Genomic DNA, 27284 nt, shown 5'->3' on the forward strand with positions numbered 1-27284 from the left:
CACACTCTCAAAGACACACTCTCAAAGACACACTCTCAAACACACACTCACACACACTCTCAAACACACACTCGCACACGCTCTCAAACACACACTCTCAAACACACACTCTCAAACACACACTCTCAAACACACACTCGCACACACTCTCAAACACACACTCGCACACACTCTCAAACACACACTCGCACACACTCTCAAACACACTCACACACACTCTCAAAGACACACTCGCACACACTCTCAAACACACACTCGCACACACTCTCAAACACACTCGCACACACTCTCAAAGACACTCTCGCACACACTCTCAAACACACACTCTCAAACACACACTCGCACGCACTCTCAAACACACACTCGCACACTCCAAAATCACACTCGCACACACTCAAACACACACTCGCACACACTATCAAACGCACACTCGCACACACTCTCAAACACACACTCGCTCACACTCAAAAACAGACACTCGCACACACTCTCAAACACACACTCGCACACTCTCTCAAACACACACTTGCACACACTCTCAAACACACACTCGCACACACTCTCAAACACACACTCGCACACACTCTCAAACACACTCACACACACTCTCAAAGACACACTCGCACACACTCTCAAACACACACTCGCACACACTCTCAAACACACTCGCACACACTCTCAAAGACACTCTCGCACACACTCTCAAACACACACACTCTCAAACACACACTTGCACACACTCTCAAACACACACTCGCACACACTCTCAAACACACACTTGCACACACTCTCAAACACACACTCGCACACACTCTCAAACACACACTCGCGCACACTCTCAAAGTCACATTCGCACACACTCTCAAACACACACTCACACACTCGCACACACACTCGCACACACTCTCAAACACACACTCGCAAACACTCTCAAACACACACTCGCACACACTCTCAAACACACACTGGCACACACACAAAAACAGACACTCGCACACACTCTCAAACACACACTCGCACACTCTCTCAAACACACACTTGCACACACTCTCAAACACACACTCGCACACACTCTCAAACACACACTCGCACACATTCTCAAAGACACACTCTCAAACACACACATCTGAAACACACACTCTCACACACACACTCGCACTCACTCTCAAACACACTCACACACACTCTCAAACACACACTCTCAAAGACACACCCGCACACACTCTCAAACACACACTCACACACTCTCAAACACACACTCGCACACACTCTCAAACACACACTTGCACACACTCTCAAACACACACTCGCACACACTCTCAAACACACACTCTCAAAGACACACTCTCAAAGACACACTCTCAAACACACACTCGTACACACTCTCAAACACACACTCTCAAAGACACACCCGCACACACTCTCAAACACACACTCACACACTCTCACACTCTCAAACACACACTCTCACACACTTTCAAACACACACTCACACACACTCTCAAACACACACTCGCATACTCTGAAACACACACTTGCACACACTCTCAAACACACACTCGCACACACTCTCAAACACACACTCGCACACACTCTCAAACACATACTCTCAAAGACACACTCTCAAAGACACACTCTCAAACACACACTCTCAAACACACTCTCAAACACACACTCTCAAAGACACTCTCAAACACACACTCACACACACTCTCAAACACACTCTCAAAGACACACTCTCAAACACACACTCGCACACACTCTCAAACACACTCACACACACTCTCAAACACACTCCCAAAGACACACTCTCAAAGACACACTCTCAAACACACACTCGCACACACTCTCAAACACACACTCGCACACTCTGAAACACACACTTGCACACACTCTCAAACACACACTCGCACACACTCTCAACCACACACTCGCACACACTCTCAAACACATACTCTCAAAGACACACTCTCAAAGACACACTCTCAAACACACACTCTCAAACACACATTTGCAAACACACTCTCAAACACACACTCTCAAACACACGCTCTCAAACACACACTCTCAAACACACACTCTCAAACACACACTCACACACACTCTCAAACACACTCCCAAAGACACACTCTCAAAGACACACTCTCAAACACACACTCGCACACACTCTCAAACACACACTCGCACACACTCTCAACCACACACTCGCACACACTCTCAAACACATACTCTCAAAGACACACTCTCAAAGACACACTCTCAAACACACACTCTCAAACACACATTTGCAAACACACTCTCAAACACACACTCACAAAGACACACTCTCAAACACACACTCACACACACTCTCAAACACACTCTCAAAGACACACTCTCAAAGACACACTCGAACACACTCTCAAACACACACTCGCACACGCTCTCAAACACACACTCTCAAACACACACTCTCAAACACACACTCGCACACACTCTCAAACACACACTCGCACACACTCTCAAACACACACTCGCACACGCTCTCAAACACACACTCTCAAACACACACTCTCAAACACACACTCTCAAACACACACTCGCAAACACACACTCTCAAACACACACTCTCAAAGACACACTCTCAAACACACACTCACACACACTCTCAAACACACACTCTCAAAGACACATTCTCAAAGACACACTCTCAAACACACACTCGCACACACTCTCAAACACACACTCGCACACGCTCTCAAACACACTCTCAAACACACACTCTCAAACACACACTCTCAAACACACACTCGCACACACTCTCAAACACATACTCTCAAAGACACACTCTCAAACACACACTCACACACACTCTCAAACACACTCTCAAAGACACACTCTCAAAGACACACTCTCAAACACACACTCACACACACTCTCAAACACACACTCGCACACGCTCTCAAACACACACTCTCAAACACACACTCTCAAACACACACTCGCACACACTCTCAAACACACACTCGCACACACTCTCAAACACACACTCGCACACGCTCTCAAACACACACTCTCAAACACACACTCTCAAACACACACTCGCACGCACTCTCAAACACACACTTGCACACACACTGAAACACACACTTGCACACACTCTCAAACACACACTCGCACACACTCTCAAAATCACACTCGCAAACACACACTCGCACACACTCAAACACACACTTGCGCACACTCTCAAACACACACTCGCACGCACTCTCAAACACACTCACACACACTCTCAAAGACACACTCGCACACACTCTCAAACACACACTCGCACACACTCTCAAACACACTCGCACACACTCTCAAAGACACTCTCGCACACACTCTCAAACACACACTCACACACACTCTCAAACACACACTTGCACACACTCTCAAACACACACTCGCGCACACTCTCAAACACACACTTGCACACACTCTCAAACACACACTCGCACACACTCTCAAACACACACTCACGCACACTCTCAAAGTCACATTCGCACACACTCTCAAACACACACTCACACACTCGCACACACACTCGCACACACTCTCAAACACACACTCGCAAACACTCTCAAACACACACTCGCACACACTCTCAAACACACACTCGCACACACTCAAAAACAGACACTCGCACACACTCTCAAACACACACTCGCACACTCTCTCAAACACACACTTGCACACACTCTCAAACACACACTCGCACACACTCTCAAACACACACTCGCACACATTCTCAAAGACACACTCTCAAACACACACATCTGAAACACACACTCTCGCACACACACTCGCACACGCTCTCAAACACACACTCTCAAACACACACTCTCAAACACACACTCGCACGCACTCTCAAACACACACTTGCACACACACTGAAACACACACTTGCACACACTCTCAAACACACACTCGCACACACTCTCAAAATCACACTCGCAAACACACACTCGCACACACTCAAACACACACTTGCGCACACTCTCAAACACACACTCGCACGCACTCTCAAACACACTCACACACACTCTCAAAGACACACTTGCACACACTCTCAAACACACACTCGCACACACTCTCAAACACACTCGCACACACTCTCAAAGACACTCTCGCACACACTCTCAAACACACACTCACACACACTCTCAAACACACACTTGCACACACTCTCAAACACACACTCGCACACACTCTCAAACACACACTTGCACACACTCTCAAACACACACTCGCACACACTCTCAAACACACACTCACGCACACTCTCAAAGTCACATTCGCACACACTCTCAAACACACACTCACACACTCGCACACACACTCGCACACACTCTCAAACACACACTCGCAAACACTCTCAAACACACACTCGCACACACTCTCAAACACACACTCGCACACACTCAAAAACAGACACTCGCACACACTCTCAAACGCACACTCGCACACACTCTCAAAGACACACCCGCACACATTCTCAAACACACACTCACACACTCTCACACTCTCAAACACACACTCTCACACACTCTCAAACACACACTCACACACACTCTCAAACACACACTCGCACACTCTGAAACACACACTTGCACACACTCTCAAACACACACTCGCACACACTCTCAAACACACACTCGCACACACTCTCAAACACATACTCTCAAAGACACACTCTCAAAGACACACTCTCAAACACACACTCTCAAACACACATTTGCAAACACACTCTCAAACACACACTCTCAAAGACACACTCTCAAACACACACTCACACACACTCACACACACTCTCAAACACACTCTCAAAGACACACTCTCAAAGACATACTCTCAAACACACACTCGCACACACTCTCAAACACACACTCGCGCACGCTCTCAAACACACACTCTCAAACACACGCTCTCAAACACACACTCTCAAACACACACTCTCAAACACACACTCACACACACTCTCAAACACACTCTCAAAGACACACTCTCAAAGACACACTCTCAAACAGAAACTCGCACACACTCTCAAACACACACTCGCACACTCTGAAACACACACTTGCACACACTCTCAAACACACACTCGCACACACTCTCAAACACACACTCGCACACACTCTCAAACACATACTCTCAAAGACACACTCTCAAAGACACACTCTCAAACACACACTCTCAAACACACATTTGCAAACACACTCTCAAACACACACTCTCAAAGACACACTCTCAAACACACACTCACACACACTCTCAAACACACTCTCAAAGACACACTCTCAAAGACACACTCTCAAACACACACTCGCACACACTCTCAAACACACACTCGCACACGCTCTCAAACACACACTCTCAAACACACACTCTCAAACACACACTCGCACACACTCTCAAACACACACTCGCACACACTCTCAAACACACACTCGCACACGCTCTCAAACACACACTCTCAAACACACACTCTCAAACACACACTCTCAAACACACACTCGCAAACACACACTCTCAAACACACACTCTCAAAGACACACTCTCAAACACACACTCACACACACTCTCAAACACACACTCTCAAAGACACATTCTCAAAGACACACTCTCAAACACACACTCGCACACACTCTCAAACACACACTCGCACACGCTCTCAAACACACTCTCAAACACACACTCTCAAACACACACTCTCAAACACACACTCGCACACAGTCTCAAAGACATACTCTCAAAGACACACTCTCAAAGACACACTCTCAAACACACACTCTCAAACACACATTTGCAAACACACTCTCAAACACACACTCTCAAAGACACACTCTCAAACACACACTCACACACACTCTCAAACACACTCTCAAAGACACACTCTCAAAGACACACTCTCAAACACACACTCACACACACTCTCAAACACACACTCGCACACGCTCTCAAACACACACTCTCAAACACACACTCTCAAACACACACTCTCAAACACACACTCGCACACACTCTCAAACACACACTCGCACACACTCTCAAACACACACTCGCACACACTCTCAAACACACTCACACACACTCTCAAAGACACACTCGCACACACTCTCAAACACACACTCGCACACACTCTCAAACACACTCGCACACACTCTCAAAGACACTCTCGCACACACTCTCAAACACACACTCTCAAACACACACTCGCACGCACTCTCAAACACACACTCGCACACTCCAAAATCACACTCGCACACACTCAAACACACACTCGCACACACTATCAAACGCACACTCGCACACACTCTCAAACACACACTCGCTCACACTCAAAAACAGACACTCGCACACACTCTCAAACACACACTCGCACACTCTCTCAAACACACACTTGCACACACTCTCAAACACACACTCGCACACACTCTCAAACACACACTCGCACACACTCTCAAACACACTCACACACACTCTTAAAGACACACTCGCACACACTCTCAAACACACACTCGCACACACTCTCAAACACACTCGCACACACTCTCAAAGACACTCTCGCACACACTCTCAAACACACACACTCTCAAACACACACTTGCACACACTCTCAAACACACACTCGCACACACTCTCAAACACACACTTGCACACACTCTCAAACACACACTCGCACACACTCTCAAACACACACTCGCGCACACTCTCAAAGTCACATTCGCACACACTCTCAAACACACACTCGCACACTCTCTCAAACACACACTTGCACACACTCTCAAACACACACTCGCACACACTCTCAAACACACACTCGCACACATTCTCAAAGACACACTCTCAAACACACACATCTGAAACACACACTCTCACACACACACTCGCACTCACTCTCAAACACACTCACACACACTCTCAAACACACACTCTCAAAGACACACCCGCACACACTCTCAAACACACACTCACACACTCTCAAACACACACTCGCACACACTCTCAAACACACACTTGCACACACTCTCAAACACACACTTGCACACACTCTCAAACACACACTCGCACACACTCTCAAACACACACTCTCAAAGACACACTCTCAAAGACACACTCTCAAACACACACTCGTACACACTCTCAAACACACACTCTCAAAGACACACCCGCACACACTCTCAAACACACACTCACACACTCTCACACTCTCAAACACACACTCTCACACACTCTCAAACACACACTCACACACACTCTCAAACACACACTCGCATACTCTGAAACACACACTTGCACACACTCTCAAACACACACTCGCACACACTCTCAAACACACACTCGCACACACTCTCAAACACATACTCTCAAAGACACACTCTCAAAGACACACTCTCAAACACACACTCTCAAACACACTCTCAAACACACACTCTCAAAGACACTCTCAAACACACACTCACACACACTCTCAAACACACTCTCAAAGACACACTCTCAAACACACACTCGCACACACTCTCAAACACACACTCGCGCACGCTCTCAAACACACACACTCAAACACACGCTCTCAAACACACACTCTCAAACACACACTCTCAAACACACACTCACACACACTCTCAAACACACTCCCAAAGACACACTCTCAAAGACACACTCTCAAACACACACTCGCACACACTCTCAAACACACACTCGCACACTCTGAAACACACACTTGCACACACTCTCAAACACACACTCTCAACCACACACTCGCACACACTCTCAAACACATACTCTCAAAGACACACTCTCAAACACACACTCTCAAACACACACTCTCAAACACACATTTGCAAACACACTCTCAAACACACACTCTCAAACACACGCTCTCAAACACACACTCTCAAACACACACTCTCAAACACACACTCACACACACTCTCAAACACACTCCCAAAGACACACTCTCAAAGACACACTCTCAAACACACACTCGCACACACTCTCAAACACACACTCGCACACACTCTCAACCACACACTCGCACACACTCTCAAACACATACTCTCAAAGACACACTCTCAAAGACACACTCTCAAACACACACTCTCAAACACACATTTGCAAACACACTCTCAAACACACACTCGCAAAGACACACTCTCAAACACACACTCACACACACTCTCAAACACACTCTCAAAGACACACTCTCAAAGACACACTCTCAAACACACACTCGCACACACTCTCAAACACACACTCGCACACGCTCTCAAACACACACTCTCAAACACACACTCTCAAACACACACTCGCACACACTCTCAAACACACACTCGCACACACTCTCAAACACACACTCGCACACGCTCTCAAACACACACTCTCAAACACACACTCTCAAACACACACTCTCAAACACACACTCGCAAACACACACTCTCAAACACACACTCTCAAAGACACACTCTCAAACACACACTCACACACACTCTCAAACACACACTCTCAAAGACACATTCTCAAAGACACACTCTCAAACACACACTCGCACACACTCTCAAACACACACTCGCACACGCTCTCAAACACACTCTCAAACACACACTCTCAAACACACACTGTCAAACACACACTCGCACACACTCTCAAACACATACTCTCAAAGACACACTCTCAAACACACACTCACACACACTCTCAAACACACTCTCAAAGACACACTCTCAAAGACACACTCTCAAACACACACTCACACACACTCTCAAACACACACTCGCACACGCTCTCAAACACACACTCTCAAACACACACTTTCAAACACACACTCGCACACACTCTCAAACACACACTCGCAAACACTCTCAAACACACACTCGCACACGCTCTCAAACACACACTCTCAAACACACACTCTCAAACACACACTCGCACGCACTCTCAAACACACACTTGCACACACACTGAAACACACACTTGCACACACTCTCAAACACACACTCGCACACACTCTCAAAATCACACTCGCAAACACACACTCGCACACACTCAAACACACACTTGCGCACACTCTCAAACACACACTCGCACGCACTCTCAAACACACTCACACACACTCTCAAAGACACACTCGCACACACTCTCAAACACACATTCGCACACACTCTCAAATACACTCGCACACACTCTCAAAGACACTCTCGCACACACTCTCAAACACACACTCACACACACTCTCAAACACACACTTGCACACACTCTCAAACACACACTCGCGCACACTCTCAAACACACACTTGCACACACTCTCAAACACACACTCGCACACACTCTCAAACACACACTCACGCACACTCTCAAAGTCACATTCGCACACACTCTCAAACACACACTCACACACTCGCACACACACTCGCACACACTCTCAAACACACACTCGCAAACACTCTCAAACACACACTCGCACACACTCTCAAACACACACTCGCACACACTCAAAAACAGACACTCGCACACACTCTCAAACACACACTCGCACACTCTCTCAAACACACACTTGCACACACTCTCAAACACACACTCGCACACACTCTCAAACACACACTCGCACACATTCTCAAAGACACACTCTCAAACACACACATCTGAAACACACACTCTCGCACACACACTCGCACACGCTCTCAAACACACACTCTCAAACACACACTCTCAAACACACACTCGCACGCACTCTCAAACACACACTTGCACACACACTGAAACACACACTTGCACACACTCTCAAACACACACTCGCACACACTCTCAAAATCACACTCGCAAACACACACTCGCACACACTCAAACACACACTTGCGCACACTCTCAAACACACACTCGCACGCACTCTCAAACACACTCACACACACTCTCAAAGACACACTTGCACACACTCTCAAACACACACTCGCACACACTCTCAAACACACTCGCACACACTCTCAAAGACACTCTCGCACACACTCTCAAACACACACTCACACACACTCTCAAACACACACTTGCACACACTCTCAAACACACACTCGCACACACTCTCAAACACACACTTGCACACACTCTCAAACACACACTCGCACACACTCTCAAACACACACTCACGCACACTCTCAAAGTCACATTCGCACACACTCTCAAACACACACTCACACACTCGCACACACACTCGCACACACTCTCAAACACACACTCGCAAACACTCTCAAACACACACTCGCACACACTCTCAAACACACACTCGCACACACTCAAAAACAGACACTCGCACACACTCTCAAACACACACTCGCACACTCTCTCAAACACACACTTGCACACACTCTCAAACACACACTCGCACACACTCTCAAACACACACTCGCACACATTCTCAAAGACACACTCTCAAACACACACATCTGAAACACACACTCTCGCACACACACTCGCACACGCTCTCAAACACACACTCTCAAACACACACTCTCAAACACACACTCGCACGCACTCTCAAACACACACTTGCACACACACTGAAACACACACTTGCACACACTCTCAAACACACACTCGCACACACTCTCAAAATCACACTCGCAAACACACACTCGCACACACTCAAACACACACTTGCGCACACTCTCAAACACACACTCGCACGCACTCTCAAACACACTCACACACACTCTCAAAGACACACTTGCACACACTCTCAAACACACACTCGCACACACTCTCAAACACACTCGCACACACTCTCAAAGACACTCTCGCACACACTCTCAAACACACACTCACACACACTCTCAAACACACACTTGCACACACTCTCAAACACACACTCGCACACACTCTCAAACACACACTTGCACACACTCTCAAACACACACTCGCACACACTCTCAAACACACACTCACGCACACTCTCAAAGTCACATTCGCACACACTCTCAAACACACACTCACACACTCGCACACACACTCGCACACACTCTCAAACACACACTCGCAAACACTCTCAAACACACACTCGCACACACTCTCAAACACACACTCGCACACACTCAAAAACAGACACTCGCACACACTCTCAAACGCACACTCGCACACACTCTCAAAGACACACCCGCACACATTCTCAAACACACACTCACACACTCTCACACTCTCAAACACACACTCACACACACTCTCAAACACACACTCGCACACTCTGAAACACACACTTGCACACACTCTCAAACACACACTCGCACACACTCTCAAACACACACTCGCACACACTCTCAAACACATACTCTCAAAGACACACTCTCAAAGACACACTCTCAAACACACACTCTCAAACACACATTTGCAAACACACTCTCAAACACACACTCTCAAAGACACACTCTCAAACACACACTCACACACACTCACACACACTCTCAAACACACTCTCAAAGACACACTCTCAAAGACACACTCTCAAACACACACTCGCACACACTCTCAAACACACACTCGCGCACGCTCTCAAACACACACTCTCAAACACACGCTCTCAAACACACACTCTCAAACACACACTCTCAAACACACACTCACACACACTCTCAAACACACTCTCAAAGACACACTCTCAAAGACACACTCTCAAAGACACACTCTCAAACACACACTCGCACACACTCTCAAACACACACTCGCACACTCTGAAACACACACTTGCACACACTCTCAAACACACACTCGCACACACTCTCAAACACACACTCGCACACACTCTCAAACACATACTCTCAAAGACACACTCTCAAAGACACACTCTCAAACACACACTCTCAAACACACATTTGCAAACACACTCTCAAACACACACTCTCAAAGACACACTCTCAAACACACACTCACACACACTCTCAAACACACTCTCAAAGACACACTCTCAAAGACACACTCTCAAACACACACTCGCACACACTCTCAAACACACACTCGCACACGCTCTCAAACACACACTCTCAAACACACACTCTCAAACACACACTCGCACACACTCTCAAACACACACTCGCACACACTCTCAAACACACACTCGCACACGCTCTCAAACACACACTCTCAAACACACACTCTCAAACACACACTCTCAAACACACACTCGCAAACACACACTCTCAAACACACACTCTCAAAGACACACTCTCAAACACACACTCACACACACTCTCAAAGACACACTCTCAAAGACACATTCTCAAAGACACACTCTCAAACACACACTCGCACACACTCTCAAACACACACTCGCACACGCTCTCAAACACACTCTCAAACACACACTCTCAAACACACACTCTCAAACACACACTCGCACACAGTCTCAAACACATACTCTCAAAGACACACTCTCAAAGACACACTCTCAAACACACACTCTCAAACACACATTTGCAAACACACTCTCAAACACACACTCTCAAAGACACACTCTCAAACACACACTCACACACACTCTCAAACACACTCTCAAAGACACACTCTCAAACACACACTCTCAAACACACACTCACACACACTCTCAAACACACACTCGCACACGCTCTCAAACACACACTCTCAAACACACACTCTCAAACACACACTCTCAAACACACACTCGCACACACTCTCAAACACACACTCGCACACACTCTCAAACACACACTCGCACACACTCTCAAACACACTCACACACACTCTCAAAGACACACTCGCACACACTCTCAAACACACACTCGCACACACTCTCAAACACACTCGCACACACTCTCAAAGACACTCTCGCACACACTCTCAAACACACACTCTCAAACACACACTCGCACGCACTCTCAAACACACACTCGCACACTCCAAAATCACACTCGCACACACTCAAACACACACTCGCACACACTATCAAACGCACACTCGCACACACTCTCAAACACACACTCGCTCACACTCAAAAACAGACACTCGCACACACTCTCAAACACACACTCGCACACTCTCTCAAACACACACTTGCACACACTCTCAAACACACACTCGCACACACTCTCAAACACACACTCGCACACACTCTCAAACACACTCACACACACTCTCAAAGACACACTCGCACACACTCTCAAACACACACTCGCACACACTCTCAAACACACTCGCACACACTCTCAAAGACACTCTCGCACACACTCTCAAACACACACACTCGCAAACACACACTTGCACACACTCTCAAACACACACTCGCACACACTCTCAAACACACACTTGCACACACTCTCAAACACACACTCGCACACACTCTCAAACACACACTCGCGCACACTCTCAAAGTCACATTCGCACACACTCTCAAACACACACTCACACACTCGCACACACACTCGCACACACTCTCAAACACACACTCGCAAACACTCTCAAACACACACTCGCACACACTCTCAAACACACACTGGCACACACACAAAAACAGACACTCGCACACACTCTCAAACACACACTCGCACACTCTCTCAAACACACACTTGCACACACTCTCAAACACACACTCGCACACACTCTCAAACACACACTCGCACACATTCTCAAAGACACACTCTCAAACACACACATCTGAAACACACACTCTCACACACACACTCGCACTCACTCTCAAACACACTCACACACACTCTCAAACACACACTCTCAAAGACACACCCGCACACACTCTCAAACACACACTCACACACTCTCAAACACACACTCGCACACACTCTCAAACACACACTTGCACACACTCTCAAACACACACTTGCACACACTCTCAAACACACACTCGCACACACTCTCAAACACACACTCTCAAAGACACACTCTCAAAGACACACTCTCAAACACACACTCGTACACACTCTCAAACACACACTCTCAAAGACACACCCGCACACACTCTCAAACACACACTCACACACTCTCACACTCTCAAACACACACTCTCACACACTCTCAAACACACACTCACACACACTCTCAAACACACACTCGCATACTCTGAAACACACACTTGCACACACTCTCAAACACACACTCGCACACACTCTCAAACACACACTCGCACACACTCTCAAACACATACTCTCAAAGACACACTCTCAAAGACACACTCTCAAACACACACTCTCAAACACACTCTCAAACACACACTCTCAAAGACACTCTCAAACACACACTCACACACACTCTCAAACACACTCTCAAAGACACACTCTCAAACACACACTCGCACACACTCTCAAACACACACTCGCGCACGCTCTCAAACACACACTCTCAAACACACGCTCTCAAACACACACTCTCAAACACACACTCTCAAACACACACTCACACACACTCTCAAACACACTCCCAAAGACACACTCTCAAAGACACACTCTCAAACACACACTCGCACACACTCTCAAACACACACTCGCACACTCTGAAACACACACTTGCACACACTCTCAAACACACACTCGCACACACTCTCAACCACACACTCGCACACACTCTCAAACACATACTCTCAAAGACACACTCTCAAACACACACTCTCAAACACACACTCTCAAACACACATTTGCAAACACACTCTCAAACACACACTCTCAAACACACGCTCTCAAACACACACTCTCAAACACACACTCTCAAACACACACTCACACACACTCTCAAACACACTCCCAAAGACACACTCTCAAAGACACACTCTCAAACACACACTCGCACACACTCTCAAACACACACTCGCACACACTCTCAACCACACACTCGCACACACTCTCAAACACATACTCTCAAAGACACACTCTCAAAGACACACTCTCAAACACACACTCTCAAACACACATTTGCAAACACACTCTCAAACACACACTCTCAAAGACACACTCTCAAACACACACTCACACACACTCTCAAACACACTCTCAAAGACACACTCTCAAAGACACACTCTCAAACACACACTCGCACACACTCTCAAACACACACTCGCACACGCTCTCAAACACACACTCTCAAACACACACTCTCAAACACACACTCGCACACACTCTCAAACACACACTCGCACACACTCTCAAACACACACTCGCACACGCTCTCAAACACACACTCTCAAACACACACTCTCAAACACACACTCTCAAACACACACTCTCAAACACACATTTGCAAACACACTCTCAAACACACACTCTCAAACACACGCTCTCAAACACACACTCTCAAACACACACTCTCAAACACACACTCACACACACTCTCAAACACACTCCCAAAGACACACTCTCAAAGACACACTCTCAAACACACACTCGCACACACTCTCAAACACACACTCGCACACACTCTCAACCACACACTCGCACACACTCTCAAACACATACTCTCAAAGACACACTCTCAAAGACACACTCTCAAACACACACTCTCAAACACACATTTGCAAACACACTCTCAAACACACACTCTCAAAGACACACTCTCAAACACACACTCACACACACTCTCAAACACACTCTCAAAGACACACTCTCAAAGACACACTCTCAAACACACACTCGCACACACTCTCAAACACACACTCGCACACGCTCTCAAACACACACTCTCAAACACACACTCTCAAACACACACTCGCACACACTCTCAAACACACACTCGCACACACTCTCAAACACACACTCGCACACGCTCTCAAACACACACTCTCAAACACACACTCTCAAACACACACTCTCAAACACACACTCGCAAACACACACTCTCAAACACACACTCTCAAAGACACACTCTCAAACACACACTCACACACACTCTCAAACACACACTCTCAAAGACACATTCTCAAAGACACACTCTCAAACACACACTCGCACACACTCTCAAACACACACTCGCACACGCTCTCAAACACACTCTCAAACACACACTCTCAAACACACACTCTCAAACACACACTCGCACACACTCTCAAACACATACTCTCAAAGACACACTCTCAAACACACACTCACACACACTCTCAAACACACTCTCAAAGACACACTCTCAAAGACACACTCTCAAACACACACTCACACACACTCTCAAACACACACTCGCACACGCTCTCAAACATACACTCTCAAACACACACTCTCAAACACACACTCGCACACACTCTCAAACACACACTCGCACACACTCTCAAACACACACTCGCACACGCTCTCAAACACACACTCTCAAACACACACTCTCAAACACACACTCGCACGCACTCTCAAACACACACTTGCACACACACTGAAACACACACTTGCACACACTCTCAAACACACACTCGCACACACTCTCAAAATCACACTCACAAACACACACTCGCACACACTCAAACACACACTTGCGCACACTCTCAAACACACACTCGCACGCACTCTCAAACACACTCACACACACTCTCAAAGACACACTCGCACACACTCTCAAACACACACTCGCACACACTCTCAAACACACTCGCACACACTCTCAAAGACACTCTCGCACACACTCTCAAACACACACTCACACACACTCTCAAACACACACTTGCACACACTCTCAAACACACACTCGCGCACACTCTCAAACACACACTTGCACACACTCTCAAACACACACTCGCACACACTCTCAAACACACACTCACGCACACTCTCAAAGTCACATTCGCACACACTCTCAAACACACACTCACACACTCGCACACACACTCGCACACACTCTCAAACACACACTCGCAAACACTCTCAAACACACACTCGCACACACTCTCAAACACACACTCGCACACACTCAAAAACAGACACTCGCACACACTCTCAAACACACACTCGCAAACTCTCTCAAACACACACTTGCACACACTCTCAAACACACACTCGCACACACTCTCAAACACACACTCGCACACATTCTCAAAGACACACTCTCAAACACACACATCTGAAACACACACTCTCGCACACACACTCGCACACGCTCTCAAACACACACTCTCAAACACACACTCTCAAACACACACTCGCACGCACTCTCAAACACACACTTGCACACACACTGAAACACACACTTGCACACACTCTCAAACACACACTCGCACACACTCTCAAAATCACACTCGCAAACACACACTCGCACACACTCAAACACACACTTGCGCACACTCTCAAACACACACTCGCACGCACTCTCAAACACACTCACACACACTCTCAAAGACACACTTGCACACACTCTCAAACACACACTCGCACACACTCTCAAACACACTCGCACACACTCTCAAAGACACTCTCGCACACACTCTCAAACACACACTCACACACACTCTCAAACACACACTTGCACACACTCTCAAACACACACTCGCACACACTCTCAAACACACACTTGCACACACTCTCAAACACACACTCGCACACACTCTCAAACACACACTCACGCACACTCTCAAAGTCACATTCGCACACACTCTCAAACACACACTCACACACTCGCACACACACTCGCACACACTCTCAAACACACACTCGCAAACACTCTCAAACACACACTCGCACACACTCTCAAACACACACTCGCACACACTCAAAAACAGACACTCGCACACACTCTCAAACACACACTCGCACACTCTCTCAAACACACACTTGCACACACTCTCAAACACACACTCGCACACACTCTCAAACACACTCGCACACATTCTCAAAGACACACTCTCAAACACACACATCTGAAACACACACTCTCACACACACACTCGCACTCACTCTCAAACACACACTCACACACACTCTCAAACACACACTCTCAAAGACACACCCGCACACACTCTCAAACACACACTCACACACTCTCAAACACACACTCGCACACACTCTCAAACACACACTTGCACACACTCTCAAACACACACTTGCACACACTCTCAAACACACACTCGCACACACTCTCAAACACACACTCTCAAAGACACACTCTCAAACACACACTCTCAAACACACACTCGTACACACTCTCAAACACACACTCTCAAAGACACACCCGCACACACTCTCAAACACACACTCACACACTCTCACACTCTCAAACACACACTCTCACACACTCTCAAACACACACTCACACACACTCTCAAACACACACTCGCACACTCTGAAACACACACTTGCACACACTCTCAAACACACACTCGCACACACTCTCAAACACACACTCGCACACACTCTCAAACACATACTCTCAAAGACACACTCTCAAAGACACACTCTCAAACACACACTCTCAAACACACATTTGCAAACACACTCTCAAACACACACTCTCAAAGACACACTCTCAAACACACACTCACGCACACTCTCAAACACACTCTCAAAGACACACTCTCAAAGACACACTCTCAAACACACACTCGCACACACTCTCAAACACACACTTGCGCACGCTCTCAAACACACACTCTCAAACACACACTCTCAAACACACACTCGCACACACTCTCAAACACACACTCGCACACACTCTCAAACACACACTCGCACACACTCAAAAACAGACACTCGCACACACTCTCAAACACACACTCGCACACTCTCTCAAACACACACTTGCACACACTCTCAAACACACACTCGCACACACTCTCAAACACACACTCGCACACATTCTCAAAGACACACTCTCAAACACACACATCTGAAACACACACTCTCACACACACACTCACACTCACTCTCAAACACACACTCACACACACTCTCAAACACACACTCTCAAAGACACACCCGCACACACTCTCAAACACACACTCACACACTCTCAAACACACACTCGCACACACTCTCAAACACACACTTGCACACACTCTCAAACACACACTTGCACACACTCTCAAACACACACTCGCTCACACTCTCAAACACACACTCTCAAAGACACACTCTCAAACACACACTCTCAAACACACACTCGTACACACTCTCAAACACACACTCTCAAAGACACACCCGCACACACTCTCAAACACACACTCACACACTCTCACACTCTCAAACACACACTCTCACACACTCTCAAACACACACTCACACACACTCTCAAACACACACTCGCACACTCTGAAACACACACTTGCACACACTCTCAAACACACACTCGCACAGACTCTCAAACACACACTCGCACACACTCTCAAACACATACTCTCAAAGACACACTCTCAAAGACACACTCTCAAACACACACTCTCAAACACACATTTGCAAACACACTCTCAAACACACACTCTCAAAGACACACTCTCAAACACACACTCACGCACACTCTCAAACACACTCTCAAAGACACACTCTCAAAGACACACTCTCAAACACACACTCGCACACACTCTCAAACACACACTTGCGCACGCTCTCAAACACACACTCTCAAACACACACTCTCAAACACACACTCGCACACACTCTCAAACACACACTCGCACACACTCTCAAACACACACTCTCAAATACACACTCGCACACTCTGAAACACACACTTGCACACACTCTCAAACACACACTCGCACACACTCTCAAACACACACTCGCACACACTCTCAAACACATTCTCTCAAAGACACACTCTCAAAGACACACTCTCAAACACACACTCTCAAACACACATTTGCAAACACACTCTCAAACACACACTCTCAAAGACACACTCTCAAACACACACTCACACACACTCTCAAACACACTCTCAAAGACACACTCTCAAAGACACACTCTCAAACACACACTCGCACACACTCTCAAACACACACTCGCACACGCTCTCAAACACACACTCGCACACACTCTCAAACACACACTCGAACACACTCTCAAACACACACTCGCACACGCTCTCAAACACACACTCTCAAACACACACTCTCAAACACACACTCTCAAACACACACTCGCAAACACACACTCTCAAACACACACTCTCAAAGACACACTCTCAAACACACACTCACACACACTCTCAAACACACACTCTCAAAGACACATTCTCAAAGACACACTCTCAAACACACACTCGCACACACTCTCAAACACACACTCGCACACGCTCTCAAACACACTCTCAAACACACACTCTCAAACACACACTCTCAAACACACACTCGCACACACACACTCGCACACACTCTCAAACACACACTCGCACACGCTCTCAAACACACTCTCAAACACACACTCTCAAACACACACTCTCAAACACACACTCGCACACACACACTTGCACACACTCTCAAACACACACTCGCACACACTCTCAAACACACACTCGCACACGCTCTCAAACACACACTCTCAAAGACACACTCTCAAACACACACTCACACACACGTACACACTCGTGCACTCAATCCCACACAGTTTCACTCAAGGGTGGGCCAGTTTGACTGAAATCTCCCTCTGTCTCCCTCTCTCTTTCTGTGTCTCTGAATCAGAGATTAAGGGTGTGATTACTGCTTACCAGAGATGCTTGCCTAAGATCAAACTGTACGGACCCACCAATGTCTCCCCGATTATCCTGAGGATCAGCAAACTCGCCCAGGAGGAAATGCAGACCAAGATCGCCTCGGTAGGTGACGGGGGGGGGTGGGGGGGGGGGTGGGGGAGGAGGCGAGAGTGTGTGTGTGGTTCGTGCTGTGCCTGAGACCTTGCAGACCCCCCCCGCCACCCCCCCCCCCCCCCGCCCCGGCACAGACCCCATCCTGTCCCCCTGCTCAGAGAGAGGGAGAGAGAGCGCGCATCTCTCCTCGCATCAGGGCCTCTTCGGCCGCCAATGCGACTGCGGAGGGGGGGGTGGGGGGGGGGGGGGGCTGCGGAAAACCCCGCCCGTACATTTTGGTGCGAGAAACACGACGGCCGCTTGTGGGCGGGGCGCGGGGGGGGGGGGTCGCAAATCCCCAAAAGAAGCTTATTATCACAACGGTAAGAAGTTGCAAAGCTCTAAGATTGCAGAGGGATCTGGGCGTCTGTGTCCATGAATCACTAAAGGCTCAGAGACATGGACAGCAAGTAATTACATAGAAACAGAGAAGATTCAGCCCCTCCAGCCTGCTCCGCCGTTCATTACGATCATGGCTGATCATAGCCTGTCCCGACCTTCCCCACTTTGATCCCCTTTGCCCTAAGTCCGGTATCTAACTGCTTCTTGAAACTAGACACTGTTTTAGACTCAACTACTTCCCGTGGTAACGAATTCCACAGGCTCACCACTCTCTGGGTGAAGAAATGTCTCCTCATTTCAGTCCGAAATGGTCTCCCCGCATCCTCGGACTGTGACCCCAGGGGCGGGATTCGCCGATATCGGCGCGATGTCCGCCGACCGGCGCCAAAAACGGCGCAAATCAGTCCGGCATCGCGCCGCCCCAAAGGTGGTTCAATCCACGCCAGCTGGCGAGGGCTGACAGCGGCGGGACTTCAAACAAACAAAGAACAAAGAAATGTACAGCACAGGAACAGGCCCTTCGGCCCTCCAAGCCCGTGCCGACCATGCTGCCCGACTAAACTACAATCTTCTACACTTCCTGGGTCCGTATCCTTCTATTCCCATCCTATTCATATATTTGTCAAGATGCCCCTTAAATGTCCCTATCGTCCCTGCTTCCACCACCTCCTCCGGTAGCGAGTTCCAGGCACCCACTACCCTCTGCGTAAAAAACTTGCCTCGTACATCTACTCTAAACCTTGCCCCTCTCACCTTAAACCTATGCCCCCTAGTAATTGACCCCTCTACCCTGGGGAAAAGCCTCTGACTATCCACTCAGGACTTCGGCCCATCGCGGGCCGGAGAATCGCCGGGGTGGGGGGGCCCGCCAACCGGCGCGGCGCGATTCCCGCTCCCGCCGAATATCCGGTGCCGGATAATTCGGCAACCAGCGGGGGCGCGATTCACGCCAGCCCCCGGCGATTCTCCGACCCGGCGGGGGGGGTCGGAGAATCCCGCCCCTGGTTCCGGACACACCCCACCATCGGGAACATCCTTCCTGCATCGACCCTGTCCAGTCCTGTTAGAATTCGATAGGTTTCTATGAGATCCCCCCTCATTCTTCTTCACTCCAGCAAATATCAAAACATGCCGCTGTGCAGAGAGACCTGGGTGTGCTAGTGCATGAGCCGCAAAAAGTTGGTTTACAGGTGCAGCAGGTGATTAAGAAGGCGAATGGAATTTTGGCCTTCATTGCTAGAGGGATGGAGTTTAAGACTAGGGAGGTTCTGCTGCAATTGTATCAGGTGTTAGTGAGGCCACACCTGGAGTATTGTGTTCAGTTTTGGTCTCCTTACTTGAGAAAGGACTTACTGGCACTGGAGGGTGTGCAGAGGAGATTCATTAGGTTAATCCCAGAGCTGAAGGGGTTGGATTACGAGGAGAGGTTGAGTAGACTGGGACTGTACTCGTTGGAATTTAGAAGGATGTGGGGGTATCTTATAGAAACATATAAAATTATGAAGGGAATAGATAGGATGGATGCGGGCAGGTTGTTTCCACTGGCGGGTGAAAGCATAGAACATAGAACATAGAACAATACAGCGCAGTACAGGCCCTTCGGCCCACGATGTTGCACCAAAACAAAAGCCATCTAACCTACACTATGCCATTATCATCCATATGTTTATCCAATAAACTTTTAAATGCCCTCAATGTTGGCGAGTTCACTACTGTAGCAGGTAGGGCATTCCACGGCCTCACTACTCTTTGCGTAAAGAACCTACCTCTGACCTCTGTCCTATATCTATTACCCCTCAGTTTAAAGTTATGTCCCCTCGTGCCAGCCATATCCATCCGCGGGAGAAGGCTCTCACTGTCCACCCTATCCAACCCCCTGATCATTTTGTATGCCTCTATTAAGTCTCCTCTGAACCTTCTTCTCTCCAACGAAAACAACCTCAAGTCCATCAGCCTTTCCTCATAAGATTTTCCCTCCATACCAGGCAACATCCTGGTAAATCTCCTCTGCACCCGCTCCAAAGCCTCCACGTCCTTCCTATAATGCGGTGACCAGAACTGTACGCAATACTCCAAATGCGGCCGTACCAGAGTTCTGTACAGCTGCAACATGACCTCCCGACTCCGGAACGCAATACCTCTACCAATAAAGGCCAACACTCCATAGGCCTTCTTCACAACCCTATCAACCTGGGTGGCAACTTTCAGGGATCTATGTACATGGACACCTAGATCCCTCTGCTCATCCACACTTTCAAGAACTTTACCATTAGCCAAATATTCCACATTCCTGTTATTCCTTCCAAAGTGAATCACCTCACACTTCTCTACATTAAAATCCATTTTCCACCTCTCAGCCCAGCTCTGCAGCTTATCTATATCCCTCTGTAACCTGCTACATCCTTCCACACTATCGACAACACCACCGACTTTAGTATCGTCTGCAAATTTACTCACCCACCCTTCTGCGCCTTCCTCTAGGTCATTGATAAAAATGACAAACAGCAACGGCCCCAGAACAGATCCTTGTGGTACTCCACTTGTGACTGAACTCCATTCTGAACATTTCCCATCAACCACCACCCTCTGTCTTCTTTCAGCTAGCCAATTTCTGGTCCACATCTCTAAATCACCCTCAATCCCCAGCCTCCGTATTTTCTGCAATAGCCTACCGTGGGGAACCTTATCAAACGCTTTGCTGAAATCCATATACACCACATCAACTGCTCTACCCTCGTCTACCTGTTCAGTCACCTTCTCAAAGAACTCGATAAGGTTTGTGAGGCATGACCTACCCTTCACAAAGCCATGCTGACTATCCCTGATCATATTATTCCTATCTAGATGATTATAAATCTTGTCTCTTATAATCCCCTCCAAGACTTTACCCACTACTGACGTGAGGCTCACCGGTCTATAGTTGCCAGGGTTGTCTCTATGCCCCTTTTTGAACAAAGGGACCACATTTGCTATCCTCCAGTCCTCTGGCACTATTCCTGTAGCCAATGATGACATAAAAATCAAAGCCAATGGTCCAGCAATCTCTTCCCTGGCCTCCCAGAGAATCCTAGGATCAATCCCATCAGGTCCCGGGGACTTATCTATTTTCAGCCTGTCCAGAATTGCCAACACCTCTTCCCTACGTACCTCAATGCCATCTAATCTATTTACCTGGAGCTCAGCATTCTCCTCCACAACATTATCCACAACTAGGGGGCATAGCCTCAAAATAAGGGGAAGTAGATTTAGGACTGAGCTTAGGAGGAACTTCTTCACCCAAAGGATTGTGAATCTATGGAATTCCTTGCCCAGCGAAGCAGTAGAGGCTCCTTCATTAAATGTTTTTAAGATAACGATAGATGGTTTTTTGAAGAATTAAGGGTTATGGTGTTCGGACCAGAAAGTGGAGCTGAGTCCACAAAAGATCAGCCATGATCTCATTGAATGGCGGAGCAGGCTCGAGGGGCCAGATGGCCTACTCCTGCTCCTAGTTCTTATGTTCTTATGAATATGATCCCAACCGACTCAATCTCTCCTCGTACATCAGCCCTCCGAGTAAGTACATCATCTTACCAAGCTGAAATCTAATTAATTAACTCCACAGGGACCCCCCCGCCCCTTAATTCAAACAAAACCGCACGAGTTTAAGCTTTTTATTGGTCCTTAATTACACCCCGGCTCCCAATCTTTCAAAGCAGGATTCTCTTAAAACGTGACTGCAGCTGTCAAACACACACTAACCCAGACTGTTCACCCTTACCACACCAACTGCCTACAATATCGTACATCTGAAAGTTCTAAATTTATCACAGGGGCGACTTGATTGAGACATTTAAGATCCTGAGGGGGTTATCGCCAGGGTGGATGTGGAGAGGATGCTGCCTCTTGTGGAAGAATCTGGAACCAGCTTCAGTTTAAAAATAAGGGGGGGGCGCCCTTTTCGAATGAGGCTGAGGAGAGATTTTTTTTCTTTGCCCAGAGGGCAGTGACTCACTGGAACTTTCTCCCTCAAAAGACGATGCTAGCCTACTCCGCCATTCAATAATATCACGGCTGATATCGATTTCATCGCACCACCTCCCCCTCCCCCCGTCACGCTCCACCCACACCCCTCGTGACAGGGGTGGGAATGCGGTGTTGAAGTTACAATTAGATCAGCCGTGATTTTATTGTTTGTGGGGGGGGAGCATGTTCGAGAGGATGGCCCAGTCCCAGCTCTCAATTCCTCTGTTCGTATATGCCGATGTTGGATGCGATTTGGCAAGCGGGCGGCACTTTTGCATCAAGTCCTCCGACAGCTCTACCGGTGACCAAGCGATGGCCGTCGGTCATGGCGGGGCCTATTTATGCTTGCTCGAAGCTTCGTTTCGTTCGTCGCCATTCTCTGCAGACAAAAGGGATCTGCTCAAGACCTGCACATTTTTTTTTTGATGGTTACTCAGACGGGTGCCTATCGTCGCAAGTTACCTTCTCCTTGACCCGGCCAATCAGTGCGGACTTGTCAATCAGTGAGCACCCTTTTCCCACGGAGTATAAATTGTTGTGAGAGTGCAGAATTTGTGATTTTTGTTTTTCTTCCGATGAATGTAAGGGCGGAAGTATTTTTTTCAAAAACACGGTGAATTGTGATCAGGAAGGTCTGAGAGGACGCTAGGAGCAGGTCCCCGCGCGGAATGGGAGAAATACTCAATGGGGAATAATTTGCAGAGATATGCGGTTGGGGGTGGGTGGGGGGGGGGGGGGAAGAGCTGGCCGAGGGGCACTGAGGGTGGAGAGGGCTGAATGGCCTACTCCTGCAATGCGAGGCTGCCGCAGAGGGTGTGCCAGTTTGTAAAAGAGCGGTTCGGGAATGCAGGTGGATGGGTTTGCGATGGACTTGGGTGGCATTTTCCTGGGCAGTCGGTTGGAGCCGCTATTGACGTTCCTCATTTCCCCCCCTTCCCCTCCAGAAGTACTACATCCTCCTGATCCTGACGGACGGCGTGGTGACCGATATCGGGGAGACGCGGGACGCCATCGTGGAGGCCTCTCACCTCCCGATGTCCATCATCATCGTGGGTGTGGGCAACGCCGACTTCACCGACATGCGAACCCTGGACGGCGACGACGGGATCTTGCTCTCCACCCGCGACCGGGCGGCCGTCCGGGACATCGTGCAGTTCGTCCCGTTCCGGGATTTCAAGAAGGTACGACCTCCTCTTCGGGCGTCTCTCGCGGTCTGTCTCTGTCTGCCCTCCCGCCTGCAGGTTTCTGGGCCTACCTCACACGTTAAATCCCAGGGAGTCAGGCCTAGATTTTGGACTCAATTCCCGGGATATGGGCCTAATTGTGGTCTGAAATCCTAGGCGTTCGGCCTACTTTATGGTCCCACATCCAAGGAGTTGGGCGTAGATTCTGGGCTGAATTATGGTCTCAAATCCATGGAGTTGGGCCTAGTTTATGGGTTGAAGCTCTGGGGGTTGAACCCATATTATAGGCTGCAAATTTAGTAGAACCTAGATTATAGGCAGGGCGGCTCTGGTGGCACAGTGGTTAGCACTGCTGCCTCCAGGGACCCGGGTTCAATTCCAGCCTCAGGTCACTGTCTGTGTGGAGTCTGTACGTCCTCCCCGTGTCTGCGTGGGTTTTCTCCGGGTGCTCCGGTTTCCTCCCACAGTCCAAAGATGTGCAGGTTAGGTGGATTGGCCGTGTTAAATTGCCCCTGAGTGTCCAAAGGTTAAGTGGGGTTACCGGGGTAGGGTGGAGGCATGGGCTTAAGTAGGGTGCTCTTTCCAAGGGCTGGTGCAGACTCAATGGGTCGAATGGCCTCCTTCTGCACTCTAAATTCTATGATCAGAGAAGTTCGGCCTAGATTATGGTCTGAAATGTTTGGAGTTGGGCCTAGATTATGGTCTGAAATCCTAGGTGTTGGGCCTAGATTATGGTCTGAAATCCTAGGCGTTGGGCCTAGATTATGGTCTGAAATCCTTGGAGTTGGGTCTAGATTATGGTCTGAAATCCTAGGTGTTGGGCTTAGATTATGGTCTGAAATCCTCGGCGTTGGGCCTAGATTATGGTCTGAAATCCTTGGAGTTGGGTCTAGATTATGGTCTGAAATCCTAGGTGTTGGGCCTAGATTATGGTCTGAAATGTTTGGAGATGTGCCTAGATTATGGTCTGAAATCTTCGGAGTT

At 48.1% G+C, this 27284-nt stretch overlaps 2 protein-coding genes across 4 annotated transcripts in view; one reads left to right on the forward strand and one right to left on the reverse strand.

Moving 5' to 3' along the window:
* The window catches only part of LOC140418131 (copine-6-like), a 581759-nt gene that overhangs the window by 235045 nt on the left and 319430 nt on the right, over positions 1-27284 (reverse strand). The gene's annotated exons all lie outside the window — the stretch shown is intronic.
* Positions 1-27284, forward strand: part of LOC140418129 (copine-6-like) — a 111541-nt gene that overhangs the window by 83119 nt on the left and 1138 nt on the right. Inside the window, exons 8-9 of the mRNA XM_072501542.1 lie at positions 20606-20739; positions 26061-26297. Coding sequence (XP_072357643.1) covers positions 20606-20739; positions 26061-26297 — 371 coding nt within the window. The remainder of the gene's footprint in view (positions 1-20605; positions 20740-26060; positions 26298-27284) is intronic.

This window comes from Scyliorhinus torazame, chromosome 5, assembly GCF_047496885.1.
Source record: "Scyliorhinus torazame isolate Kashiwa2021f chromosome 5, sScyTor2.1, whole genome shotgun sequence".
Lineage (NCBI taxonomy): Eukaryota > Metazoa > Chordata > Chondrichthyes > Carcharhiniformes > Scyliorhinidae > Scyliorhinus > Scyliorhinus torazame.